Source organism: Rhizoctonia solani, chromosome 5 (assembly GCF_016906535.1).
Source record: "Rhizoctonia solani chromosome 5, complete sequence".
Classification (NCBI taxonomy): Eukaryota; Fungi; Basidiomycota; class Agaricomycetes; order Cantharellales; family Ceratobasidiaceae; genus Rhizoctonia; species Rhizoctonia solani.
In genome coordinates, this window is record NC_057374.1 from 1,829,120 (window position 1) to 1,855,853 (window position 26,734).

The window sequence follows — 26,734 nt, forward strand, 5'->3', positions numbered from 1 at the left end:
GTGTGGATGGGTTGTCCTGCTAACGAAAATGTATTGATTAGACCAAGAATCGAGTGTCATAGCCTATGTAATCGGTCAATAAGACATTATGGCTGTTGATTAATTCAAAAGGCACGCACATGTTATGGAAAATGAGGAATGATGGATAAAAGAGGGTTGTCTGAGGTGCAAAGGCCGCTGCGTCATCTGGCATCATATATCAGGTCTAGCAATAGACAAGAAATGTTGTTTGCTAGAGTTTGGGGGTCTTGATGAAACCATATGGGTCATAAAATACATAAATTATATGTTAAACGGTAGTTCAACAGACGATGAATCACGGAAGATAGGCATTGTCCTGGAGTATAAAGGTGAGTCGCGTTGACTGAGGAACTCTTGTGCAATAAGCATTGCAATTTTATCCTTTGAGGGACCTGTGGGCGTTGATCTTATGCACATATCAATCGCCAGGGGTCACAGCGAGGGCGCGATATAGGATAAGAGTACCATGTACTGAGTGTCAAGTGTTGAAAAATATAGAGTAGATATAATGATATACCTACTCAGCTTCTTAGCGAGTGCAGTGGGACCGTGTCCAACTCACGGTATAACGGGTAGTAAGATAGTAAATTGGAATAAGTCTTGTACCTACATTACGAGTCTTTATATATGCGTACGAGTGGCAAAAAACGAGTCATTAACTAAGTCATACTGAATAAGTCATACTTAACGAGTCACGCATATACTAAGTCATTAACATTGTGTACTTAGTAATCGTGCTCGTATTTATATTACAAATTTACATTATTATTCAACACTCCCCCTCGAGCGCGAGTTACTAATCCATCCAGTTGTTCATGTAAGTGGTGTGTTCGCGCTCTTGCCAAACTCGGAAGTCTTGTTGGCGATCGGAGATCGCGTAGTGATCTTCGATCCGCTTCTTCGCTGATGGCATCTGGATACCATAGCCGCTTAAGGAATTATTGGAGTTAAAATCAGAGTTCGAATGTAAATTAAGAATCTGAGCGCGGAAAGTTGAGAATAATGGGTAAGGCAATGCCTTAGTAAGGATGTTGGCCCAGTTATCATTCAAACGGATATAATTGATAATAACGTTACCGTTGTTGGCAACGTCGCGAGCGAAATTAAATTTAATATCAATATGTTTCGGTCGCGGGTCGGCTAGAGGGTCGGAGAATGCTGCGATGAGAGCTTGATTGTCGTTAAAGATAATAGTCGGTGTATTGATCTCGTAGCCTAGACCTCAAAGGTTTTGCTGGGTTGTAAGTGTCGCAACAATAGCTTCAGCAACGGCATAGAACTTGGCTTCCTTGGTTGAGAGCGCAACTGAGTGTTGGCGCTTCAAAGCCCAAGCGATCGCTCCCCCTGCAAGCATAACGACATATCCAGATTGGGATTTACGTTCGCCGTCGTAGTCAGATCCCCAGTTAGCGTCGGCAAAGGTATATTTGATGAATTTACGACGTCCATTGTAAGTGATGCCGTCGTCGGCCGAGTTCGCTAGGAATACAATCAAGTGTTTGATCGAATTTAGGTGGGATTTTGTGAAGAAATGATTGGCAGAGGATAGAAGCGACACAGTAAATGCGATCTCAGGGCAAACAGTAAGTGCCGGCCATAGAAGAGCACCCATAGCAGTAGCATAGAAGCTAAGAGCGGCTGGGTCAGTTACACGAGGGCCGCGTTTCAGACCATGGGTAGCAGAGATTGGGTTGCGTTTGGGAGCTGCCTTGTTGAGTCCGAATCGAATGGCTAGCTGCTTGAGGTAGTCGGGCATCGAGATCTTAAGAGTTTGCGTGTAACAATTATAGTCGACTTTCATACCCATAAAATGTCGAATTTTGCCTAAGTCTCGAGATGGGAATATCGCCATGATTTCAGACTTGACCGTATTGAGTATTTTGTCGGTTGCGCACACCATTAAGTCATCGACATAGATGCCGAGATAGGTATATGCTTGGATTTGAGGGTTATACTCCCCCTCGCGAACGTCAAAGTACTCTTCTCGACGGAAAACACAGGGTTCGGTCGGGTGTGGCACATAGCCGATCAAACAAAGTTGCTCAGAATAGGCAATATTGAACATTCAAGGCGACTGTTTAAGCCCATAAACGGCCTTATGAAGGCGCATTACAAACTTATCACGCGGGTGATCAGGGTGTTTGTAGCCAGGGGGCATTTCCATGTAGATTTCTTCATCGAGCGGCGCGTTAAGAAATGCCGATTGAACGTCAATTTGATGAATTTTGAGGTTCTCTTTTACAGCAGTAGCCATTGTAGTGCAAATAATGTCAAGAGACGGAGTGGGTGAGTTGGTAAAGTTGTAGTTTTTACCGGGCTGCTGCGTGAAACCTTTCGCGACGATTCGAACCTTGTATGTATGCGGTCTCCCTTGCTCATTGTGCTTAAGAGTGAATACCAGGCGTGAATCAACGACTAGTGAATCGTCGTCGGGGCGGTGAGAGAAGCTCCAGACGCCTTTTGCCCAAAAGGTGTCGATTTCCTTGTTGTATGCGGGCATCCAGAGTAGCCAGTCGGGCCCAGAGCGCGCTTCCTCAAATGTAGTTGGGATCGCGCTTTGCCCTTCGGCGCCGAGTAGGAAAGTTTCATGGGTAATATTGGGTAATGGCATTGTAAGATTAGAAGCGTAATTAAACACCTCAGCGCCGAATTCGGGTCGCACAGGATTGATGAAGGGGCGAATATCGTCAAAAATTGAGTTTATGTCGGTTTTTGGTGAATGTATGCGGTCATAAGGAGACGCGCGACGACGAAGATAGCTAATGGGAAGAGTGGGGATAACGCCGCGAGAGCGAGCGGGGACAATACGTCCGACGAAGGATGGCTTTTCGTTCCCAATATCATAGATAGGGACGAATTCATGAGTCTGATGCTTTGGGTAGGGCCATCCGAAGTTATCAGTTACTCGATCTTGCAAAGATTTATTAATATTTACCTTTTGCATCAATGTAACTAGTTCGCGGGTCGACTTATGCCATTCGGTGACGCTGAATGCCTCTTCAGTGGGTGTTTCAGGGCTTTCTTTAGGGTATAGAACCATTTCGCTGTCGGAACTATCGCTATCAGTGTCGGACATTTCATCGTCTGAATTAATAGAATTTTCACAATATTGTTGATCGCCCTCGAGGTTCATGCCTTGTAGTTTGGCGACGAGGCATCCGATCTGCTCGGGACGCTTGCCAGAGTCCTTGTTAAGTTGAAAGAACAGAGTCTTAGCGCTCGTCGATCGTGTAGTTTGTTTTTGACTTACTACATTGTCCAAACCAATTGGAACGGGGTTGAGACGAGTGGGTTGAGTAGTAGACATTGAAGGGTAAGATAATGGAGCAGTAAGATTCAAAGTAAGGGGACTTGGAGCAATGGGTTCAACATCCTCAATTTTTGTTGGTTTTATATTGATTTCTGGGTCAACTTTGAGCTCTGAGTGAGGTATCTCAAAGTTAGGAGGCTGTATGCGTTGCGATTTCTTCGGCGACGTGGGTTTTGAGGGTTGAACAATAGATTTTGTGGGTATATACGCTCTTTCTGTTGTTACTTCGTATGGATTCGGGGTTAGATCCTCAGATGGGTCGTATAGATCACCCCAATGTTTGATATCTCTGGTAGAGATCCAATCCTCTTCCATCAACTCTTGCGGCTTAAGCATAGTATCGGCATCTTTCGGGAAGTATACATTCCGTGAATGTAGTACTTGTCGGCCGCCATCTAATATGTATTGGTAGCTATTGCCTTGGTTCTTGGCAATGCCCACAAAACAAGCTGGCTTTGTCTTTGGGTCTAATTTACCGCGCGATCCTGATTGGTCGAGTATCTGGACCGGTGCTCCGAACTTGTACAATGTGACAATGTTTGGCTTCTTTCCATAAAAGGCTTCATACGGTGTAATTAGCTTCCCATTAATATATGTTGGCGTGCGATTTTTAAGAAAGCACGCATATGCGGTACTTTCTTGCCACCAGGATGGCGGAGCTTCGGCTTCAAACATCATGCATCATTTGTGGTCAAATAACGTGCGATTTAATCGCTCGGCGATGCCGTTCTGTGCCGGTGAATACGGCGCGGTCGTCCAAAGAATCGTTCCTTTGGATTCAAGGTGTTCTCGGAATTCTTTATGTACAAATTCCTTTCCATTATCGACTTGTAGCATCTTAATGACCGCGTTATGTTGTGTTTCTAAGAATTTTTCAAATAATTTGTAGTATCCTAACGCTTCATTCTTCTGTTGCATGAAATAGATCTTCGTGTATCGCGTCGCTACGTCTGTAAATGAGACATAATAGTAATTTCCTTGAAGCGATCGCATTCGAACTGGTCCTGCGACATCTGAAACAACTAAATCGCCGATTTTGGTATATTGGGTAAGCAATTGTTTTACAACGGGTTTTTGGCCTGATTTTCCTTTGATGCATGTCCTAGACGTCTGTAAGGACGTCAAGGGTGCGGGCGCTTACGGCCGTGTGACTAATACAAAGTACCGCTTAAAGCGGCAAGGTTCTACCCTACGACGTACTAACTACTAACTACGGCGACGAGACGCTATAAGGCGTCGACGAACTACCTAAGTACAGCGGAGAGGACGCTTAAGGCGTGTAACTAAGTGTTTACTGGGCAGTAAGGCCCTCGTACAATGTGATGAAGCGACAAGAGGTAATCAACCTGGGTGTTACCATGGTCGGTGTGCCTCCTTATATATTCTACAGGTTTACTAATTACAAATGTACTATATCAATTACCGTATCAAATAAGAACCCCGCTCTGCAGTTGGCCTTACTCATGCATACGTGTCACTGACGTGTCATAGTGATGTCATCAGGTGGAGGTGGCTACGTATGCTGAGTAAGCGCGGAAGGGGACGTGGCTCGGCGCTTAGTGTATGATATAAGCGCCGAAGTCACGTGATTGAAAATGTCGTCCGTTCAACCTCGTTTAAAATCAAGAAAATCGGAATAAATTCCGTGGTATTAATTGTGTCTACGACAATGCATGACTGACAATCGAACTTGTCATTATTGTCGATGATTTCCATTCCTTCGACGAGTTTTTCTTTGGCCATTTTCTTAATCATATCTGTATTTATATGACCAAGAATATTATGCCATTCTTGTAATGTGTATGCGGTGAATACCCTTTCGCGCTTAATAGGGGTACATGCGACTTGATATAAACCTCCTGAGCCTATCTCGGAGATCTTTTGACCATGGAATACGAGTTCGTCATTAAGTGTCGCTTTAACCCCTAATTCATTCATCGAAATTTCTATGCCGGGGTTGTTCTTTGTTACTAAAGATACCGACAGTAGGTTCGTCGGTGCTTCGGGGATATATGCGACATTCGACAATTTTAGTTTCTTTGTATTCGTTCATTTGCCCCTATGGTATGTTGGTTGAACTTCGAGTTCGACTTTTCCGATGTATTCGTAGGTACCGGCCGAATTTACTCCGTCGACGGTACCGTTAACTTTCTGTAAGTCAAACATACTGGTCTTATTGTTGCATACATGCGTGGTAGCCCCTGAGTCAGCTATCCACAGTTGCTTAATTGGCGTTGTTTGGGTTTGTGTAGGTATGGCCATCATACCATACTCGTCCTTTGCATTATTTATCGCTGCGTTCGTTTGTTGTGTTCGGCCGCGATTGCTATTGTATCGGCCTCGACCTCGGTGTCGGCCTCTGTAATTAGAATTACCGCAATTGTTTGAATTCGATCCTCGATTAAAATTGTTATTTCTATATTCTCCCCCTGAGGATCGACATTCAGAGGCCCAATGGCCCATTTTTCCGCAGTTATGGCATTGTCCGGGTTTCTTTCCAGAAATGAAATTGCCGTTCGGTTTAGGAAAACGCATTGCTTGATCGCGATTGAACATCCCGGATTCCCCTTTTGGAGCGGTCTCGCCTTTCAGGCGTGCTTCTTTGGCAAGAAGCCGTTCGGTAACAGTCCAAACCATTTTCTTTCTATTTTCGGTAGTGATTGCAGCTGTCGTGCCTTGCTCATATTCAACCGGTAATGTCTGAATAACCGGTTTCCACGAGGCCGGTAATGACCCAATTAGGAGTGTTATCCACTCCTCCTCGTTCCATCTTGATGCATCGCCCAAAATGCGTTGCATCGTCTCGAATTTGGTACGTAATTTCCTAATGTGGTGTTCGAGGCTATCGCCTTCGGTCATTCGTATATTATCAAGCTTTTGCCGCTGGAACAATTTTGCTAGCATTCCATGTACCTCGAACATATCTTTGAGTTTGTCCCATGCCTCTTTCGCTGTAGTACATGACATAACGTGAATATATGCGCTTTGGTCAACGCAACTCCGTATAGTAATTAGTGCGTTTCGATCGTCATCGGCCCATGTCGTGTCTGTTTTATGAGCATTTATATAATCGTCATTTATGTGTCCAGATAGTTTTAATTGGAACAATAAATCATTTATTTTTGACGACCATACAGCATAATCGTCCGATCCCTTAAGCGGGGAAATTTTCTGGACAATAACCTTCTTGCTAATAGAAGGTGCTGACAAAGATGTAGCAGCCGAAGTTGTGGCTCCAGAGGAAGCCATTGGACGAGGTGGTGGTATGGGCGTTTGCAAGCCTTGAGGTAACGGTGGTAAAGGTGCTGGGGGCTGACTAAAGACGAATTGAGGCGGGGCTTGCTGTGCTACACACGATACCGGGGGTGTGGGTAGTGTGCTTGAGCTCGCTGTTGATGGTTGAGCGAAGCTTGGTAAGCTTGAGCTGGGGATTGCCCTAAACGGGAACCTGAAACGACTTGACGGTGGTAATTGATCGTCTGAGGCGGTAGAATCGAATGATTCGTCGTGCGAACCTTGTACTAAATCGGATAAGTGAGCTGTCGGCTCTGGGTCTTCGTAAGTAGGATGAAAATCCTCGTCTTCTACGTCAGTCGGGGGATGTATTGTTTCCTCCGACGAATCTGACATGCACTAGTATAGATTTCAAGGAGTTACAAACCACCGGGGCTCATAACCTGTTGAAAAATATAGAGTAGATATAATGATATACCTACTCAGCTTCTTAGCGAGTGCAGTGGGACCGTGTCCAACTCACGGTATAACGGGTAGTAAGATAGTAAATTGGAATAAGTCTTGTACCTACATTACGAGTCTTTATATATGCGTACGAGTGGCAAAAAACGAGTCATTAACTAAGTCATACTGAATAAGTCATACTTAACGAGTCACGCATATACTAAGTCATTAACATCGTGTACTTAGTAATCGTGCTCGTATTTATATTACAAATTTACATTATTATTCAACATCAAGGACATGTAGGAAACTCTTCTCTGAGCATAATCTTAAAGGTAGGATGGGTTGGACTCGGCACACCGGATGCGCAATAAAGTCGGTCTACAATCCAATTAAAATCAAGCACACCACAAAAATAGATTATCATGATCTAGTGAACGGGCTGAACGCGGTACCTCTGTAGCGAAACTCTAAGGGCTAGAGACGGCCAGCATATTCTTGCTCTGGCTCCCGTTCTGCGGCTTCGTTGACGCACATCACCTACAACATGACGTTCTCCAGGAATCTTTGTCGGAGGCCTACTTAAGAATCCAACCTGTAGCTTCTTTGTTAAACAGCAGTTCACAGCAATAAACTGGGTGAAATACCCCAAACTATGTGTTGTATTGGTATTCTTGCATAAACAAGTACTCATTAATATATTCCTCCATCTACATCTGAACTAGCTACGCATCGATGAGTTTCCCCTCTTCTTTCTTTTCCTCTGTCTTCTTAGACTTCGGCTGCCGGGAGTAGAACTCGGCAATAATCTTGGGGTTGATACGGTTCAACTGTTCCTTTGGGAAGATACGTAGCAGGGACCATGCAAGGTCCAGAGAGTCAAAGATCGTGCGGGACTCATAGGCGCCTGAGATGGGACGTTGGTTTGAGTCAGCGAGCAAATAAGAGTAGACACGTACCTTGGCCGACAAACTCCTTTTCGAATCGTTCCAAGAATTCCAGTGCCAACTTGTCTTCGGGCGAAAGCGCCTCCTCACCAACGACTGCCTTCATTGCCGCAGCATCCCTTGCAATAGCATATTTCGCGTACTGGACACAAATGAGATACAGGACCAGATCAAGTATGTGGTTACTTACCAGCTGATTGGATACATCACCATGATCTTTGCGAGTAAGCTTCTCGCCAATGGCACTCTTCATCAAACGGGACAAGGAGGGGAGGACGTTGATGGGAGGATAAATTTGACGATTGTGAAGTTGTCGATCGACGAAAATTTGACCCTCGGTAATGTAGCCAGTAAGATCGGGAATAGGGTGGGTGATATCTGTTATACAGGAAACCTTAGCCACCGGTGTCAAGGATATTCATAAACTACTTACCATCGTTAGGCATAGTCAAGATCGGAATCTGGGTGATTGATCCATTCCTTCCCTGTACACGCCCGGCACGCTCGTAAATAGTCGACAAATCAGTATACATGTAACCTATACAGAGCTATCAAGTTATTCAACTACCACTAAGATAAGGGTGGCTTACCAGGATAACCACGTCGTCCAGGTACTTCTTCACGGGCAGCAGAAACTTCACGTAGCGCATCCGCATATGAACTCATATCGGTCAGGATAACGAGTACGTGCTTCTCCAACTGGTACGCGTAATACTCAGCCGTCGTCAATGCCAATCGAGGCGTAATGATACGCTCAATCGTCGGGTCGTTGGCCAAGTTGAGGAACAGCGTAACACGATCGAGCGAACCGTTCTCCTCGAAGTCACGTTGGAAAAAGCGAGCAGTTTCACGGTTAGCACCCATAGCCGCAAAGACAATACTAAAGTTGTCTTCGTGTCCATCATGCACGTCCTTGGTCGGACGCTTGACGAGACCTGCTTGTCGACAGATTTGGGCCGCAATCTGAGGGAGTTGGGTCGGTCGATTGTGGGTATGACGCAATCGCCGAGACTGACCTCGTTATGGGGCAAACCAGCTGCCGAGAAGATAGGAATCTTCTGTCCTCGAGCGATAGAATTCATGGTGTCGATAGTCGAAATACCCGTCTGGATCATTTCTTCAGGGTAAATACGCGAATAAGGGTTAATTGGGGACCCTGCGATTCAATAGAATCAATAACCGCACAAGCCAACCACAATCTGCAGGGGCACATACCGTTGATATCCAAATAGTCTTCAGCAAAGACTTTGGGACCTTTATCAATGGGCTGACCAGATCCGTTGAAGATACGACCAAGCATGTCTTCAGAAACTGGCAACTTCATGCTACTGCCCGTAAACTCCACATGAGTAGCCTTGACGTCGACTCCTGCTGTACCCTCGAAGACTTGAACGATGGCCTTCTTTCCTTGCACTTCAAGTACTTGACCGCCGCGTTGTGTACCGTCTGGGAGTGTTAGACGTACGATTTCATTGTACGAAGGAAACTGCGGTGGGTTAGGTCTAATGTAGTATGGATGCCATTATAACCTCACCTTGACATTATCGAGCACGACAAGTGGGCTGCACGCGTAGAACAGTTAGGTATATTCAGTTTTTATTAGATTATCCGCTACCTACCCGTTAACCGCAGAGACAGTCCGATAATCTGAACGACCAATTAAGCATCGCACTGACATCATTCCGTTTATTTGAACATACCAAGATGCGGCTTGACGCTGTACTCTTTGGTGACCGCCGCGCTATTGATATCAAAAAGTTCTTTATCCGTGAGTCGTGGACTGGGCATCGTGGGCGCGTCCAAGTATGGGTACGAGTACGAGTTTGGGCTGTCCAGGACAGGGGCTCAGCTCAGGGTTGAGTGGCGTGTTTGTTAAAGTTTGGAGACGAAATGTGCATACAAATTACTATATAATAAACAACTAATCGAATACGATCTTTTTACCTTGGGGAACAGCCGCAATAGACTCCTTATACTTGAGCTTTTGTTTTGCTATCCAACTTGGGTGTATCGCCTTTTCTTCCTTCTCTTTCTTTGGAAGCCGCTGCTGCCATCCTGAGTCCTGAGTGGTTGGAAGAGGAGCTGGCGGAGGACGAACTCGACCACCTCGTCCGGCGGGTGGGCCTCCTCGGGACATTCTAGAACTTCCACCTCGCTTTTCGCCAGTTGAATGAGCCACTCTTCCTGTACCTGCAGCGAGTCCTCCTCGGTCCCTACCCCTACCCCTCCCTCGAGCGGCCGCCTCTTCTCTCGCTTTCTTAACGTGATTCGCATTCTTTCCATATTTCTTTTCCCATATCCTATAAATTCTTAATAAATAATTGATATCCAGAAATTTTGAATAGTACTCACGCTTTCCTCGCTCTTTGTCCCCTGCGGTTCTTTCTCTCTGGTGCAACATCCGCGTCCTCAATATCTGAACCGTCCGAATTCCCACGAATAAATCCAGAAGCCAAAGATGGAAGAAATCTCGACTCTGTTTTGTTTGCAGTTTTGGTTTGTTTCTTTGGAGGCGAGTTTGAGCTTGTGGATGATGCGGATGGAGAAACATCACGCCGAACGTTTCCATCGCTGTCCACACTCCCAGACTCCCACGAAGCACCATCATCAGCTTCCTCCTCCCCCTCGTCCAACACAATGCTATCAGTTTCGGAAGATGAATCCGAGTAGTGTCCTTGAGGAACGCTATCGAGTGGGATCCTGAGCTTTGAGAGCGCAGACTCCAGCACAGCCGAGTTAGAGGTATCGCTTTCGTCTTCTTCGTTTTCGCCTTCGTTCTCATCCCGAATACCCTCCCACTCTACTTCATCATCATCCTCTTCAGATGAACCCTTTTGTTGGGGCTCCTTCTCTTCAGTAGGTTCGACCAGCTCCTTTAAATCAGTACACAACCTCCCTACTTCTCCCGCTAAAATCTTAGAGCTGAGCACAGCCTGTTTTGCCTCTCCTGTTATACTTTCGAACGACGGAATATCGACTTGAGCCAATGCAGATTGAATGATTGAGTTTTCTGAAAGTGTCTTGATCTTTTGAATCTTCCGAGAGAGCGAGATACGTGCAAGTGCGGCATGATCTAGGGCCTATCAAATTATCGATAAATGTCAGAGGAGAGAGAGGCATGATATATACCTTTGCAGCCTCCAATTTATTCTCCAACCCCGGGACATCACCTGGCGCTTTCTGCCTAGCATCTTTAAGCTTCTTCACAGTTCGTTGAACTTCAAACGCCTTGGCTTTCTTTGCAGCTTGGGTGGCTTCTTTGAAGCTGTGATGCTAGTACGGTCTACAGATATGAGTTCAAGTAACCAAGTCCAACGAATTTAGCTGACCAGTTTGCCCGTTATCCTTTTCTGAAGACCTTCGTCATCAAGCTAAGTTATCAAAAGCTAAGATTTCTTTGTGCTTAGTTTACTAGAGACCTCCTACCAGCTCAGCATCTCGCTTTCGTTTCTGACCAGCCATGATGGAAGTGGAAAGTATTGATCAATCCAAATTCCCAAAACTTGCCAGGATCACGATCTAATCTTATCTGGCATTCACGCCGGGCGCGTAACTCAATCTCTGGCTCGTGATCGCGACCATAACTTCCATGCTTCCTTCATTCACTTTGATATTTATATAATATTGCGCTGCGGCGAGTAACCAACTTGCCTTCTGGAGCAAGATATAAACTCCTCTGATTGTACACGTGGGAGCATAGTCCCGACCTGCCACCCTCCATCCCAGCTCTTACCGGGTCGAACTCGCAGCTCCTTTGGCCTGAACCACTTGTACGGAGTTACTTCGGGCACCTTTTTGGGCATTAATCTAAATCTTGATTGTCGAACTATTCTCCGAGATTTTCAAAGGCTTAACTCTACTACGATGGGTCTCATTCAACTTGTTATAATGTGCACTCTCCTGGGTGGCGCATCATTCGGCCTCGGCCTTCTCCCACTAATATTAACATTCTCGAGTAGGTTTGACCATCCCCTCCTGACACTACAAAACTTGACCAAATCTCACAGAAACCCGAATCTCCCAAATTTCTACAATCGGCACAGGTCTGCTCCTTGGGGCAGCAATGGGCATCGTCATACCTGAAGGGATCGAGGCACTTCACCACGCAAACGAATCAACCCGGACCTCTGAGAAAGGTGAAGACGAAGTACCTACGCGGACCATTGCACTCTGTCTTTTATCGGGGTTCACTCTGATGCTCGCTGTTGAACAACTCATCGCTCCTTCGGGACATCAACACCATCCCGCACCCCCACTTTCTGTAACAGTCTTTGACGAGGACGACATTGAGCAGCTCGAGCTGGGTCCGGCTCCAGGCGATCAATACCCCGATCCGCTAGTGGATGCCACCGGAAGACGAAGATCGGTGGATAGTATCAGTCTTAACGCACGAAATGGTACCGACGGAGTCAAACGAAATAGGAATAGTTCCAATGGGGACGTCTTCGGAACTTCAAAAGACGGGAATCCGAATGCCATTACTCTGGGGTGATCATTCATTCGATAGCAGACGGTCTCGCACTTGGTGCAAGCGCACGGAGCGGCCAGAATGCGTTGGAGGCGATTGTATTCTTGGCCATCATTGTCCATAAAGGTGAGTTAGCATCTAGACTTGTCACGTCTTGATACTAATTGCGGGGTGTAGCTCCGACAGCATTGGCACTTTCTACGGCTCTCATGCCCCATCTCCCACGTCAATCCGTCAAACGACATACCACAGCTTTCGCTCTAACTTCTCCCTTGGCAGCTCTGATGACATACTTTTTAATCGAGTTTTTGGGAGAACATGACTCGCTAGCAAAGTGGACAGGAATCGCATTGTTATTCTCTGTAAGCCCCCTCCCAATCAATTGCTGTCTTCGTCACGCTCATGGTATATGCGTAAAAGGGCGGAACTTTCTTGTATGTTGCGACTGTTCTTCAACCCGTTTCCGGTCATGGAAATCAAGAAAGTGAACTCAAGCCAGGGGTAAGAGTGCTACTCACCGTGCTCGGGATGTTCTTCCCGTTCATTGCGGGAGGTATTCTTGGACATGGTCACGAGCACTAAATTATATTTTTTCGGGATGATTTTTTATGCCAAACTTTGCTATTCGATTTTCGTTATTTTGAAGTCTTTTTGGTATGTTAGATTGGTAGATATATACAATGAACTTGTAAAAGCAAGTGTTCCAAACCACTAGACCTTGGCTTACTTTATTCGACCCCAGCAACTTCATTGTAGACCGAGCTTGCTTCCGCTCAAGCAATTCATTTTTCAGTTCTAATGTACATACCGGCGTATTCAAGCAAGTACATTTACTTCGCTCACCAGCACAGTTTGTCTATACTGATCCGCATCAAAAAAAAGACAGATACAAACTGCATTAGAACGTACCTGTGCCATATAAAGCGTCATCAGAAGCCAAGAAATCGACAACTGCTGCAACTTCCTCCAGAGCGCCTCAGTTGTCTGAACTCGAGTGCATATTTTCCCCGTATGTATTAAGTATGTCACAACTGAATCTATTTTATATACATCGGGGGTGTTGTATCTAGTCCGAGTTTCTACCGTTTGTATTGAACGGCCGACCTTGATAGCCTGTACCGGAGAACAATCTCGATTTGTTACCTTTTATGTACTACCAAACTACCAAGTTTTATGTGATTTTTGCTGAAAGCCCGAGCTATAGGAGCGTGTCGAAGCAAGTTCAGTGGTACCAGAACGGGCCGCTTCTAATATGAACTGGCAGGGCAGATTGGTGCGTACTTGCTGGCTGAGGTAAAAGGAATCGACTACTCCATAAAGCAACCGATCTCCGTGTGTTCTCTCTAAATCTGATTGTTTTCGGGAGCGGCTCATATTTATGCTGCAATGCACAGACCATATATAGGCATGTATTGGATAGACAGCCCGATTAGGCCTTGGTGAGACTGAGATCTTCCGGCTGCCTCGGACATTGGTCGACTCACAAGCCCCGGGAATCCCACTCAAACCAGTCTATCACGTCAATCGTATTTTAGCCATTTTCAGTGGCTCATATTGATCTCTTGTGTGTATTTATTGGATAAAATAACCACGTACAATTACTCTTAGCCCAAGGTTGGTAAATTTGGATGGATGCCATTGCTTGTATTGCCGTCGAACACTTCGATCTTATTATATAAATCCAACAACGGTTTCTCTTGCTCTTCTTTGCCTATGCTTCGGTGCAACCAAATTTGAATATGATCCCATGCCGGCAATTCAGCACACGTTTACGACTCAATGATGCTTCGAATTTGGTGGGGGTAACTAAACATTTGACCACGACAAGCTTAAGAGCACACGTTTCGGGGAGAACATAAATAATCCTGTCCGTTTTTCTCGCCTCTGAGCTCCAGATCTGAAAATGCTTCCTTTTATTGCTGTCTCCGCACTTGTCACTACCCACTCTGCTCTCGCGGCTCTTGCAACCGAAGGGACTTCCATTCAACTGCAAAAACGTGGATCTCCGCTCTCAAGGGACGGAGTGATTGTTCCAGAGGCCCTTGCGCGTCAGATTTATCGTGTTTCCCAGTACGTATATTTACCTCAATTTACCTTTTCCCAGTTCAAAATTTAAGGTAATCACAGCAAATATTCGGTTGATGTGAATATCACTGGGTTTCTCAAAGATTCTATATCCTTGTTTGAACGTCAGAATGAACCCCTGGAAAGCAAGGCGAATGACACACGTATGTGTGGTTACGTTTCTGACAAACATGTAAATACTAAACAACCACGATTCGAATCCAGTATGGGCAGGTCAGATCGAAATTGGCACACCTCCCCAGCCATTCATCGTCGATTTTGACACGTACGTCTATGATGTCAGCCCATGGCCGAACGAAATACTAATTCAAACACCTCTTTCCGCATTCCAACAGTGGGTCATCGGACCTTTGGATTCCTTCGTCAACATGCACATCCGAAAGATGTTCAGGCAAAAACACATACGACGCTTCGAAATCATCTTCTAGCAAGCCGCAAGAAGGAAAATTCGATATCACATATGGAGACGGCTCGGGGGTCTCGGGTCCAGTTTATGCTGATACCGTCACTGTTGCGGGGCTGAGCGCTGAAAAGTGGGTGACGTATACAATTCGAATTACGAGATTTATTCACGGAATTCATCAGCCAATTCTTCTCTCCGGTTAATGAAACTAATTCGTTGGACGATTATGGCACAGATGGCCTGATAGGACTCGCTTTCAAGTCTATCTCTAGGATCAATGCACCCACTTTTATCGATTCGCTATTATCCCAGAACAAAATCATCAAACCCATATTTTCCATGCGTCTCGCCTCTGCTCCTGGTTCAGAGCTCTACATAGGAGGAACGAATCCCTCGAAATATACCGGTGACATCACCTATGTGCCCCTGGAAGCCCAAACCTACTGGCTCGTCAACGGAAGCACCAGCGCCAACGGCCAAGAGGGGTTCAGTGGCAAGATGATTATTGATTCGGGAACGACCGCCATCCTGGGCTCATACGATTCCGTATGGAACTGGTGGTCCAAGGTACCTGGCTCGGCATATTGCCTGCCTAGAGATTGTGGTACACCCGGGTACTTTACATTTCCATGCGCCAATGCTCCTAGCGTGAGCTTCACTTTTGGTGGGCGCGAATTCCCAGTCGCAGCCGAAGACTTCAACGGTAGGTGATTGACATTCGTTCTCGCCGGACATGGGTCTCACGGGTTCGTTATTACTACTGTCCAGTCGGCACTCTCTCGAGGAACAGTTCCATCTGCGTCGGTGCGGTCGCCATCCTGAACACACCTAATAACACATGGGTCGTTGGAGACGCATTTATGAAGAACGTATATACCGTTTTCGACGCTGAGGAGTCGCGAGTTGGGTTTGCTACCCCAGTTTAAGGAACAAGGCACTCTAGTATATGCATATATAATGATTTATGTCTATATACTTTTTTGGATAATTAATATTAAATTGGCATACCCTGAATGATGTTGAGAGTGCCGCGGATACAATGATCAATATCTCCGCCGCTTTGACATGCAAGGTGCTGCGGAGTGGCCGATCAGGATTCCATCAAGGATACGAACTAATCAAAATCCGAATGTCCCGTGTCTAGTGTCATAAACGTGAATAAGCGCGAACGAAGAGGTACGGGAACTGTGCTATATGGAGCCTCCACGGACGCCATGGTCTATAGTAATACAGTTAGCTTCTGTCAACCACCAGATTAGACATACGAATGGTGAAGCGTGGTCCATCTACACCTAATTCCCTGTCCGTAAACGGTAACTCGGATGATCAAAGTTCGTATAGGAACCAAGAACATAATCACAATAGGAAACCCGATTGCAGCTACGACATCGTGTCAGCTTTGTTTCGTAATAAGACAGAAGCTGGGACCGTACCGATGGTCTGTGTGATTGCCATTGTCGCACCAAACCCAAGCAATTCGATCGCTACAAATAGCGCCACGCGCGAACGGCGGACTTGTCGAAGCGGTTCTCTACGAGGTATCAATGACGGATCCCGGATGAGGTAAAGTAGCTTTTCAGTTACGCCGCTCGTCCTGAGAGCATCGGTGCCCATGAACCAACTGAAAGGAATTGAGAAACCCCGGGCTTGGCTTGTTACTTTACTCAGGCACTCACAAAAGTCCAGCCAACACGCCCCTAGGAACCAGCCCCAGAACGTGTTGAAACGGTCCGGTCATCAGGACAATACACAATGCTCCCTGCGCCAAGTTCGATACGCGCTGCTCGACCACGCCAATGGGGTGCTCTTCTACTATTGTATCAGCTTCTTCCGACATTTGGTTCGGGCTAGCATCAGTCGGGGAATCGGCAGGCTCATAGTTTTGTGCGACGCCAAGCTGGAGAGACGATTTTTCGGGATCGTCCTTGGGTCGGACCCCCATTACGACAAGGGAGCTTGTGTGCATAGGGGCTTGAGGGATGAGCCCGTTGGGCGCAGGAACGCCGAGTAAACCGCTGGAATTCACCACCCAAGGATGGATCGGTCAGTCCCGGATTACGAGAGATCTCCCCAAGTTGAAACGGAGCACTTACGCAATAAATGTTGTGATGCCCAACCAGAAGAAGTCCCAATGAAAGCCTGGGGGTTTGCGTAATGGGAATTCAGATCCTTGTGCAATGAGGCTTGAAACGTTGTGATCAAAATAAAAGAGTATAAATAGAGCAAAGCCGAACGGCAGAGCGATACTGGTAATAGGGGTAAATGATCGAGTGATCCGAGAATATTGAGAATTGAGACATACCCAACCCATTTCCCATCGAGCTCCCAGAACTTGACGAGCCATGGCCGACCCCCGGCTGGTGAAAAGGCACCAGAGGTTGGGAGTGTGAGTGGGTTTGCGAGGTTAAAGCGCCCCCAATATGCCAAACCGCTACACGCAACGACTGGGGGCGAAATGAAAGTTTAATTCAGCGCTACGCGGGCGCAACGGGGTGTATCTTACCTGAGATCGGCATACCATAATCCGCACAGAATCTCCTGGCCAAGCGATGGCCCAATCCGGAACGAGCAAGCATTCCGAACAAATGGCCCGTGACGAGCATCACAAGCGCAAGAATGATGCTTACGAAGACACTTGATGAGTCGATAACGGGTAGTTGGCGAGTGAGAACCTGAACACCGTATTGGAGGTACACCCAAGCAACGTAGAAGCCAAACCTGGGAAATTAGGGGAGTCGGTCGGTGTGAGGACAGGAAAAAGAGGAGAGGAATACCGACGTGTCGCACGAAAATCTTGTAACATATCTTAGGAAATTGGCAGCGTTGAGCGCAGCGGCAATCCAGTGCATTATTGCGGCCCATAGGTAGACCCAGCCAATGAAATGAAGGTACTCGGGCGCATCGTTTCGTGTCTTGAGAATGTCGTAAATCGTCTTGTTGAGGACAGTGATCGGCCCGGTGACTCCGGCAATGCACAGTGGCTGACAGGAAAAGACTGAAAATATAACAGCCGCCATGAACGACGAAAGGAGCACTTCGATAACGCCATATTGGTCCGTCGTCTCTATCAGGTCTAGTGAGAACGCAATGCCGGGGAGGATGCTAAATAAACAAAACAAAAATTAGTCAGTAAATAAAGCGTGATGACGGCCATGGACAAACTTGGCAAAGAATATCATAGCCGTGGCCGGGACCACCCTATAGGTCCACGCATCGGTCCAGTCAGAGATATAATACGGTGCACGAGCCTTGACGTCGGCGAGCATGCCCTCAAAGGGGCGTAATGAGCGCCGAGCGGGGGCAACAGGAGTGACCGTGCGGGAAGAGTCCATGCGGTGGTAGAAAGCAACAAGAGCACATCGGCAACTTTGCCTCTACATGCCGCGGCGTCCTGCCGCATAGGCAATCTTGATTAATTCTTTTGCTTAAAACATTGCGTACTTGACCCGTCGGGAGATCAGCTCCACTTACCCTGAGCGTATTCAAAAAGGAAAGTCGTCTGAAATCCGGACGCTTCACCTCGGGATTTACACGGCGCCCCACTCGGTCATGTGACCTATCTCGCTGACGCGTCTCTTCAATCCCGCCATCGACCATGCGAGTATAATCCACCCGAATCATGCATTTAACTAATTGTTTCGCTACAGGTCCGACGAGGAAGTTCACCCCTACCCTAACCAGACTCTTCCCCAACATCACTTTGCGCTGTCCAGCTCCAAGCTCTCCCATCTCCATGAAGCGTCACGCAAGGCATTAGCAGACGGCATCAAGGCAGACGAAATGGCCCCATATGCGCGTCTATTGGCTATCAATGAGCTCGTAGACGAATCGACGATTGCTCAGCTAGAGGCCAAGAACAAGGAGGAGCTAGAGAAACTCGATGCCAGGCTCAAGGAGGCAGAAGAGACCGAGGGTGAAACGGAGATCAGTGATGCATTGAGGGCAAGGGCTAGTTACTTGACAAGGATTGGGACAAGGTGAGTCTGTTTTTTCTATTTTGGCTAGCACTAATGCAATTGACTAGGATCGGGCAGTAGCAGCACAGAAACTTGCGCTTGAGAAAACACCAGGCCTTGGTGCTCGGATTGACATTGCACTCACGCTTGTCCGGATCGGGATGTTCTTTGGAGATCGCGAGTTGATTACCGAAAATCTCTCGAAAGCTGAGAGGTAAGGTGATTAACCCATGCTTATGCCTATAGACTTACGCGTCTTTTAGTCTAGTTGACCAGGGCGGAGATTGGGACCGGCGGAATAGGCTCAAGGTCTACCGAGGAATTCATTTACTGTCGATTCGTCAGTTCAAGCGAGCTTCCGAGTTGTTGCTCGATTCTTTGAGGTATGGTCATATATTCTGGTACGGACCACATGCTAAATAAGCCGAATAGCACCTTTACCGCGTCTGAGCTCGTTGACTATAACCAATTCGTGGTCTACTGCGTCGTTTGTGGTACACTTGTGCTTAGTCGACCAGAACTCAAGAAACGGGTCAGTCCTGAATAAGATCCCCTGCTTCATGTCTAACCCTTGGCTGCAGATCCTCTCCTCCCCAGAAGTAAACCAGGTGATGCCCGAAATACAAGATATCGCAGATTACACATCCTCCCTCTACGAGTGCCAATACGCGAAATTCTTCCAAGCACTTGGTATATTGCATTTCTTCATTGCTCATCAACGTCCTGCTAACAAACCATATAGCGAGCCTGGAACAAACCCATCTTCTTCCTTCTCGACTCTTAAACCCCCATGCACGATTCTACGTCCGAGAAATGCGCATCCTGGCATACGCCCAACTTCTCGAATCGTACAGGTCTCTTACGATGGAGAGTCTGGCAGGGGCATTCGGTGTCAGTGTCGAGTTTGTCGATCGGTGCGTTTATCTCTCGGTCCCGATTTATAACTCTAATTTGCGTGCGGGGTACAGGGATCTGTCGAGGTTCATTGCTTCTAACCGACTCAATTGTACGATCGACGCCGTGCGCGGAGTGGTCGAGACCACTCGACCAAGCACAAAGAATGCGCAATACGAGACGGTCATCAGGACGGGAGACGTGTTACTTAACGAGGTGCAGAAACTCAGTCGTGTGCTTTGTTAAGTTGGAACGATGTAAATTTAAAAGCTGGTTCAAAGTACATGGGTTTACTTTTTCTTGACGTCTTTGAGTTTGATTGTTTCTCCGCCGACAAAGATACCCTACAAACATTGAATTAGGTATGAAATTGCAAGGGTAGGCAAAGTTGGAGGGTACCTTGCCCTTGTACGGCTCTGGCTTTCTGAATGCTCGGATGTCGGCTGCGAACTGCCCCAGCTGGTGTTTATCGTTCGAGCCAAGAACGACCCTCGTGGAGTGAGGGACCTGGGCTGTAATTCCAGGGGGAATAGGGACATATATCCAATGCGCAAATCCAAGCTACTAGGCCTTTTAGTATGCCGCCCTAAACCGCCCACAAAAAATTTACACACCTTGAACCCGAGCCTGTCGCCCCCAGTTATTGGATCCTTCTCAAGGGCAACACGATAACCGACACCGACCAAATTGAGCTCGACCGTGAACCCCCTGGAAATGCCTGTTACAGCATTGGAAACTAGTGCTCTCGTCAACCCCCATACAGCTCGCTGCTCCTTTTCCTCTGGATTCTGAACACTTATTTCAAGGACCTGGGTAGGGAGAGCGCTCGGAGGGGGGTTCGGCGTCGACAGCCCCGAGGAGGAGGTCCGATACGGTGTTCCAGACGCATTTGTGGAGGGAACATAAGGCGATAAAGATAGCCTTACAAACGCCGGCAGAGGCACGGACGTCTGTCCTCTCGGCCCAGAGATCTCCACGGCCGAGTCGCCGGTGAGTGAAAGTGACAGGTCCGGTGGGATGGGGATCGGCGATGACCCAACATGGGATGCTCTCGTCAGTGCTGGGTGAAGCTGTCTGGCATGTATTCGTGCGAGGCGGAGCATGGTGAGATCGAGGAATGAGTAAGAGTGTGCATATGTAAGCTGGATCGAGGGTTACGTTACAAGTGACTTGAAGGGGTCCGAGTGTTGCTCGGGCATGCATGCATGGCTCCTGGACATCCACCGCAGTCGATCCGGCCAAGTCGGGCCCATTGCCTAGAGTGGTCTACAGGGTCAGTTTAATGACATCATTACCAAGTCCTGCCTGAAGGCTGGGCGATAGCATGTGTGGCTCTGCATATACGTAACCCGTCGAGCGAATTCAGACTGTTCATGCACCAGTTGATCGGTGTTCTCGGGACATGAATCTTACGACCGTTAGTCGTTCGGTCGTGTATCGCACGTTTATTTGCTGGGCTCATGGTCTCATAAATACCCTGCTGCGAATTCACTCCGAAGCCACAAATCACATCTTGTGAATATCTCATATCATACTCTCTGCAATGACAACTACTTCCTCGCCTTTCCTACTCCCTCGTTCATTACGCGAGTGGCTCAAATTCAAGTCTCGTTCTGTAACCGCTTGGTGTGAGTGTCATATTGATTTTGCGTACGAAAGTTATCTAATTATTATTCATATACAGGGGCACTTTATGTGTAAGTTGAAATAATTTATGTTTTCAACACATAGATTCACACGAATCTATCTTCACAGGTCGGTGTTGGTCTTGATGTTCGCTACCAACATTGGCTTCTTCTTCTCAAGAGGACTAGAAAAGAAACTCATCCCCGAAGAGTACTTTGCCTACAAAGTCCGACCCTATGGTTCCCTTCTGCTCATCCATCTGCATGCATACTTCCAGCCAGCATACTATCCATAATCCAGTTTGTCCCTCGACTTCGGACGAAATACATGTCGTGGCACCGTTATGCCGGAAGACTCATTAACATCCTTACCATGATTCGAGCATATGCGGAATGGCGATTGGTCGCGTCTCGTTTGGGGGTGACCTTTCAATTCAAACCTCGATTCTTACTTTGGGCGCGATTACTCTGTACTCTATCATTGCCGGATGGAGGGCCGCTCGCCAGCACAAGATTGAAGAGCATAAAATATGGATGATCAGGGCTTGGGCATACCAGATGGCGATTGTCACAATGCGCGTGATCATCCCAATCACCTTGATAGCACTCCAACTAAGGGGCGGATACTATACAGTAAGTATATAGAACAAAGTCATGCGAGTTATTTAGTCTGACAATACTAGTCACTATCTTGCGATGAGGTCTCCAACTCGCTCAACAACACCGACCAATTCGTCCGTGAGTATCCACAATGTCAACCTGATTGGGCCGGTAAACCGGTCGAATACGTCTCTGTCGAGGCTGGATTTGAGGAAGGTCTTCGTTTGGCGGCTGGAATGCGCGCGACATTTGGTATGGCTGGTTGGGTATCAGTTTGGATTCACTTTGTTGGGTGAGTCTTTTTTTCATTTTACTCTATTGAGTGTGCAGTAATACTCAACTCGGTTTCAGGACGGAATATTATATTTCACGCACCAGGCGCGTGGTAAAAGCAGTTGTGAAGAGTAATTGACGAGCTCCTCGGTTGGTGATGCATGGTTTTTGATATGTATAGTATGTACATTAGATATTGGAGTATGCTACATTAGATATTAGAGTATGCTACATTATATTAGTTCAATTGATCTGTACAGAAAGCAAATACATTTTGATTCTGGATCGTTAGCATTTGATCGAATTCTCCGTTTACACCCTGGTGTAGGATGTGCCTTTGGGCAAGCAAGGGACTGTGGCTTCAATTGTGGACACCCAGTTGGTCATAGTAGGACTTTAATATTCGAGTGACGTAAGGATAATTAAATAAAGAGCCAGACTCTCCAAAGGGGCCATAGGATTGGTAGATTTAGGGGCATGAACACGCGAAACAGAGCCAAAGGAGTGCAGAAATAATCATCGTGATTATTCGCTTAATGCCTCTCGAGAGCTATGGTCTCGCGAGCTTGGATGTATCTCTCTAGCTTAGGAAGCATCGGGAGATTGAGAGCATAGCCACATGCCTCCACCAGGGCTGAGTAAGGTTGCTGACTCACTATTTTTGTGTTATGGAATGTAGATGCGTGACTTGGACGCGTGATAAAACGAGATCAACTCCAACTCCAACGCGTCTCCATCTTCCAACCATCACACACCAGGAACCGCCATACTTCATCTATTGCACGGCTGCTTGTATATTGATATAACTTGTATTTTGCACTTGTAGACCGCGTATTTTGAATTAGTTTGTATCACCATGGCTTACGTCTTCAAACGAGGTAAGCGCATAGGAGCATTTACCATACAGTAGGATGTTAATCACAATCATTCTATTCATTGAATTAATCAACTAGACGGGTAAGCTACTGTAACTCCAGAGATCAAGCGCACGTAAACTAACCCTCTGCCTCAGACGTAAGGAGCGGGTTGCCTTCGATAAGATCACAGCTCGCATTACAAAGCTCTGCTATGGTCTCGATCGCAATCATGTTGACCCAATCGAGGTTACCAAGAAAGTAATTGCTGGCGTTTATGCAGGAGTTACGACCGTAGAATTGGACAATCTCGCATCTGAGACCGCCGCCTATCTGACCACCAAGCATCCCGATTATGCTATCCTCGCTGCACGCATCGCCATTAGCAACCTCCATAAAGAGACCAGGAAGAACTTCAGCGCTGTCATTGCGGACCTGTACAATTATGGTGATTCTCATCTTACCTCACACTTATTTTTACTAAACTTCTCTGTAGTCAACCCTAAAAACGGCCGCCCAGCGGGTATGATCAGCAAGGAGACATACGAGATTGTGCAGGAAAATGCTGCCGCTCTCGATTCTGCAATGATATACGAGAGAGATTTCCATTACAACTTGTGGGGCAATTTTAATTTGTTGATATGGTATTTTACTAAAACTTTGATTAGCTTCGGGTTCAAGACTCTTGAGCGCTCATATCTCCTTCGAATTAACGGCCGAGTGGCGGAGAGGCCCCAACACATGCTTATGCGTGTAGCCGTTGGTATCCATGGAAGGAATATTGATCGGGCTATCGAGACTTATAACCTCATGAGTGAACGGTAGGTTGGTTTCTAATTTGGGCCAAAGTGCGAGAACTGATTCTATTATAGCTATTTCACCCACGCGTCTCCAACCCTCTTCAACGCTGGGACACCACACCCACAACTTTCATCGTGTTTCCTCGTGGCGATGAAAGATGACAGTATTGATGGAATCTACGACACGTTGAAAACTTGCGCTATGATTAGCAAAGTATGACCCATTCTTACATATACCATTCTTGATATTGATATCCACTCTACTTCAGACCGCTGGCGGTATTGGGCTACACATCCACAATATCCGTGCCACTGGCTCGTATATCGCTGGAACAAACGGCTACAGCAATGGCATTGTTCCCATGCTGCGCGCCTACGACGCCACAGCCCGTTATGTCGATCAAGGTGGCAACAAGCGGCCTGGTGCATTTGCTATCTATCTTGAACCGTGGCATGCAGACGTGTTCGAGTTCTTGGATCTCCGCAAGAACCATGGCAAAGAGGAAGTTCGCGCTCGTGACTTGTTCTATGCGCTCTGGATCCCAGATCTCTTGTATGTAATCTTCTACTTTCATTGGCCCGTTTTCTTACACAAAACTCAGCATGCAACGCATAGAAGAAGATGGCGATTGGACTCTGTTCTGTCCCAATGAAGCTCCAGGCCTTGCGGATGTTCATGGAGCAGCGTTCGTTGAGCTTTACACCAAATATGAGAAGGAAGGTCGTGGTCGCAAGACTATCAAGGCTCAGAAGCTCTGGTATGCTATCCTTGATGCACAAATTGAGACCGGAGGACCTTTTATGCTGTATAAGGATGCGGCGAATGGTACGCAACTGAATGCATTGATTCTTTGACACTAATTTCACACAATCATTAGCGAAATCTAACCAGCAAAATTTGGGAACCATCAAGTCTTCGAATTTATGCACCGAGATTATCGAGTACTCTGCCCCAGATGAAGTCGCGGTTTGCAACCTTGCCTCGATTGCGTTGCCAACATTTATTGTCAACGATCCTGCCGCACCTCATGGCAAGCGCTATGACTTCAAGAAGTTGCACGAAGTCACCAAGGTCGTTGCCAACAACCTAAACACTATTATCGACGTTAATTACTACCCTGTTCCCGAGGCTCGCAATTCGAACATGCGCCATAGGCCGATTGGTATTGGTGTACAGGGCCTTGCGGATGCTTTTATGTGCCTTAAAATGCCTTTCGAGTCCCCAGAAGCCCGCGAACTCAATCTTCTGATATTCGAGACAATCTACCATGCTGCTGTCGAAGCGAGTGTGGAGATGGCTGAGGCTCAAGGCCCCTACTCGACCTTCCAAGGATCTCCTGCAAGTCAAGGCAAACTTCAGTTTGACTTATGGGGAGTCACTCCGTCAGGGCTTTGGGAATGGGAGGATTTAAAGGCTAAGGTTGTGCGGACGGGTCTTCGGAATTCTCTTCTGCTCGCCCCGATGCCTACGGCGAGCACCAGCCAGATTCTGGGTTTCAATGAATGTTTCGAGCCCTACACTAGGTTAGTATTTTCAATTTTGATGCTCTGCTCACATTTTGATAATTTATATTCTTAGCAACATTTATACCCGCCGCGTGCTGGCTGGTGAATTCCAAGTTGTGTGCCCATGGCTCTTGAGGGATCTTGTGAGCCTCGGACTTTGGGATGATGACATGAAGAACATGATCATCGCCTCAGGCGGTGAGTTTGATCGAAACATCCAGGAAGACCCTTGCTAAATTTCTCAATTAGGCTCTATTCAGAATATCAATGGGATACCTGATGATATTAAGGCTATCTACAAGACGGTTTGGGAAATCAGCCAAAAGACTGTCCTCAATTTGGCCGCAGATCGGGGTGCGTTTATCTGTCAGAGTCAAAGCTTGAATGTCCACCTTCAGAGCCCCAATGCTCGTCAATTGGTAAGTCCATGTAAAACCAAATTTGACCCAACCATCTAATTTTTTTCCAGACTAGCATGCACTTTTACGGATGGAAGAAGGGCCTCAAGACCGGCATGTAGTAAGTAACCTCGCAACGCCCTCGGAGCTTCCCAATTTAACACGTCAATTTAGCTACCTCCGTACACGCCCAGCTGCTCAGGCAATTCAGTTCACTGTTGACCAGAGCGTGATCAAACAAGCCAACGCCGCGAAAAAGGCCGCCACCGCAACGCCAATCAAACCCGAAGCTAACAAGGAAGCTGTTGTTTCGTCCTTGGCAGCTGCGTCAAACGTATCCTTGGCCCCCACCTCGACCGACCCAACGGCAACTCCTACTATCGCAGCTCTCCGAAACCTGAGTCTCGCTGACTCTGGTGCTCCATCTCCTGCTATTTCTACGGCCGCTGTCAACGGCTCTTCGCTCTCCCTCCCAATCAGTTCATCGGCAGGAACTCCATCGGTAGCTGAAACCGCTCCAACCACCCTGTCAACGAGTGAAGGTGCAAGCACACCCTCGACTCAAACTCCCGCGCAAATTGACCCCGAGTATGCGGCCGCGTTGGAGCGCCAGCGTCAGCGCGAACTCGAACAGGCCAAACTGTACTGCTCGCTCGAAAACAAGGAGGCATGTGAGATGTGTTCTGGCTGATATAAGGGCGCCTATGATTAGGAAGTGCATAATGAATGGATTTACCCGCGTTTCGGTTTCTTGTTTGTCTAACTTGTATGTCGGGAGCTTTTGAATTTTATCGTCTTGAAAAACTTCTCTCGTGAACCTCCATATTTACCTTCACTACGCTCAAGAGGTCAGCCGAAAAAAAGGTGGAAAAAAAAAAAAGAAAAGAAAAGCTTCGCGCCAATCAATTTGCTCCGT

The 26,734-nt window shown here is 46.9% G+C and overlaps 11 protein-coding genes across 11 annotated transcripts; 5 read left to right on the top strand and 6 right to left on the bottom strand.

Moving 5' to 3' along the window:
* Window positions 1–1,243: 1,243 nt before the first annotated feature.
* On the bottom strand, window positions 1,244–1,873 carry RhiXN_09386 (uncharacterized protein; the record flags this gene model as incomplete). The annotated part of the gene is made up of 1 exon (XM_043329202.1): window positions 1,244–1,873. One exon carries the CDS (start codon window positions 1,871–1,873, stop codon window positions 1,244–1,246), a length of 630 nt encoding a protein of 209 aa, XP_043180648.1.
* A 213-nt stretch (window positions 1,874–2,086) lies between these two features.
* On the bottom strand, window positions 2,087–4,006 carry RhiXN_09387 (Reverse transcriptase; the record flags this gene model as incomplete). Its single annotated transcript, XM_043329203.1, has 3 exons — window positions 2,087–2,887; window positions 2,957–3,208; window positions 3,272–4,006. 3 exons carry the CDS (start codon window positions 4,004–4,006, stop codon window positions 2,087–2,089), a joined length of 1,788 nt encoding a protein of 595 aa, XP_043180649.1.
* A 1,374-nt stretch (window positions 4,007–5,380) lies between these two features.
* RhiXN_09388 (Copia-like polyprotein/retrotransposon) lies at window positions 5,381–6,961 on the bottom strand (the record flags this gene model as incomplete). The annotated part of the gene is made up of 1 exon (XM_043329204.1): window positions 5,381–6,961. One exon carries the CDS (start codon window positions 6,959–6,961, stop codon window positions 5,381–5,383), a length of 1,581 nt encoding a protein of 526 aa, XP_043180650.1.
* Window positions 6,962–7,734: 773 nt separating this feature from the next.
* Window positions 7,735–11,418, bottom strand: RhiXN_09389 (Bud22 family protein; the record flags this gene model as incomplete). The annotated part of the gene is made up of 15 exons (XM_043329205.1): window positions 7,735–7,916; window positions 7,969–8,098; window positions 8,147–8,334; window positions 8,390–8,494; window positions 8,547–8,919; window positions 8,973–9,112; window positions 9,172–9,442; window positions 9,491–9,518; window positions 9,576–9,603; window positions 9,657–9,784; window positions 9,879–10,256; window positions 10,309–11,036; window positions 11,086–11,229; window positions 11,286–11,327; window positions 11,383–11,418. The coding sequence occupies 15 exons, from the start codon at window positions 11,416–11,418 to the stop codon at window positions 7,735–7,737; spliced, it is 2,901 nt and encodes a 966-aa protein (XP_043180651.1).
* Window positions 11,419–11,820: 402 nt separating this feature from the next.
* Window positions 11,821–13,006, top strand: RhiXN_09390 (ZIP Zinc/iron transport family protein; the record flags this gene model as incomplete). Its single annotated transcript, XM_043329206.1, has 5 exons — window positions 11,821–11,911; window positions 11,964–12,353; window positions 12,467–12,550; window positions 12,602–12,786; window positions 12,845–13,006. 5 exons carry the CDS (start codon window positions 11,821–11,823, stop codon window positions 13,004–13,006), a joined length of 912 nt encoding a protein of 303 aa, XP_043180652.1.
* Window positions 13,007–14,327: 1,321 nt separating this feature from the next.
* RhiXN_09391 (aspartyl protease) lies at window positions 14,328–15,838 on the top strand (the record flags this gene model as incomplete). Its single annotated transcript, XM_043329207.1, has 6 exons — window positions 14,328–14,494; window positions 14,552–14,652; window positions 14,714–14,774; window positions 14,845–15,042; window positions 15,095–15,615; window positions 15,681–15,838. 6 exons carry the CDS (start codon window positions 14,328–14,330, stop codon window positions 15,836–15,838), a joined length of 1,206 nt encoding a protein of 401 aa, XP_043180653.1.
* Window positions 15,839–16,167: 329 nt separating this feature from the next.
* Window positions 16,168–18,244, bottom strand: RhiXN_09392 (HCO3- transporter family; the record flags this gene model as incomplete). Its single annotated transcript, XM_043329208.1, has 8 exons — window positions 16,168–16,292; window positions 16,346–16,533; window positions 16,589–16,927; window positions 17,006–17,158; window positions 17,215–17,356; window positions 17,416–17,630; window positions 17,691–18,014; window positions 18,075–18,244. 8 exons carry the CDS (start codon window positions 18,242–18,244, stop codon window positions 16,168–16,170), a joined length of 1,656 nt encoding a protein of 551 aa, XP_043180654.1.
* A 448-nt stretch (window positions 18,245–18,692) lies between these two features.
* RhiXN_09393 (26S proteasome non-ATPase regulatory subunit 6) lies at window positions 18,693–20,008 on the top strand (the record flags this gene model as incomplete). Its single annotated transcript, XM_043329209.1, has 8 exons — window positions 18,693–18,825; window positions 18,878–18,889; window positions 18,947–19,082; window positions 19,132–19,251; window positions 19,301–19,400; window positions 19,450–19,558; window positions 19,611–19,782; window positions 19,837–20,008. 8 exons carry the CDS (start codon window positions 18,693–18,695, stop codon window positions 20,006–20,008), a joined length of 954 nt encoding a protein of 317 aa, XP_043180655.1.
* Window positions 20,009–20,052: 44 nt separating this feature from the next.
* RhiXN_09394 (ribosomal protein L6) lies at window positions 20,053–20,865 on the bottom strand (the record flags this gene model as incomplete). Its single annotated transcript, XM_043329210.1, has 3 exons — window positions 20,053–20,106; window positions 20,162–20,323; window positions 20,377–20,865. The coding sequence occupies 3 exons, from the start codon at window positions 20,863–20,865 to the stop codon at window positions 20,053–20,055; spliced, it is 705 nt and encodes a 234-aa protein (XP_043180656.1).
* A 440-nt stretch (window positions 20,866–21,305) lies between these two features.
* Window positions 21,306–21,683, top strand: RhiXN_09395 (uncharacterized protein; the record flags this gene model as incomplete). Its single annotated transcript, XM_043329211.1, has 3 exons — window positions 21,306–21,390; window positions 21,447–21,459; window positions 21,518–21,683. The coding sequence occupies 3 exons, from the start codon at window positions 21,306–21,308 to the stop codon at window positions 21,681–21,683; spliced, it is 264 nt and encodes an 87-aa protein (XP_043180657.1).
* Window positions 21,684–21,780: 97 nt separating this feature from the next.
* Window positions 21,781–26,509, top strand: RhiXN_09396 (ribonucleoside-diphosphate reductase subunit M1; the record flags this gene model as incomplete). The annotated part of the gene is made up of 13 exons (XM_043329212.1): window positions 21,781–22,020; window positions 22,071–22,279; window positions 23,273–23,562; window positions 23,611–23,731; window positions 23,783–23,935; window positions 23,987–24,128; window positions 24,184–24,467; window positions 24,517–24,740; window positions 24,793–25,438; window positions 25,494–25,618; window positions 25,670–25,839; window positions 25,890–25,939; window positions 25,993–26,509. The coding sequence occupies 13 exons, from the start codon at window positions 21,781–21,783 to the stop codon at window positions 26,507–26,509; spliced, it is 3,171 nt and encodes a 1,056-aa protein (XP_043180658.1).
* Between the last annotated feature and the right edge of the window lie 225 nt (window positions 26,510–26,734).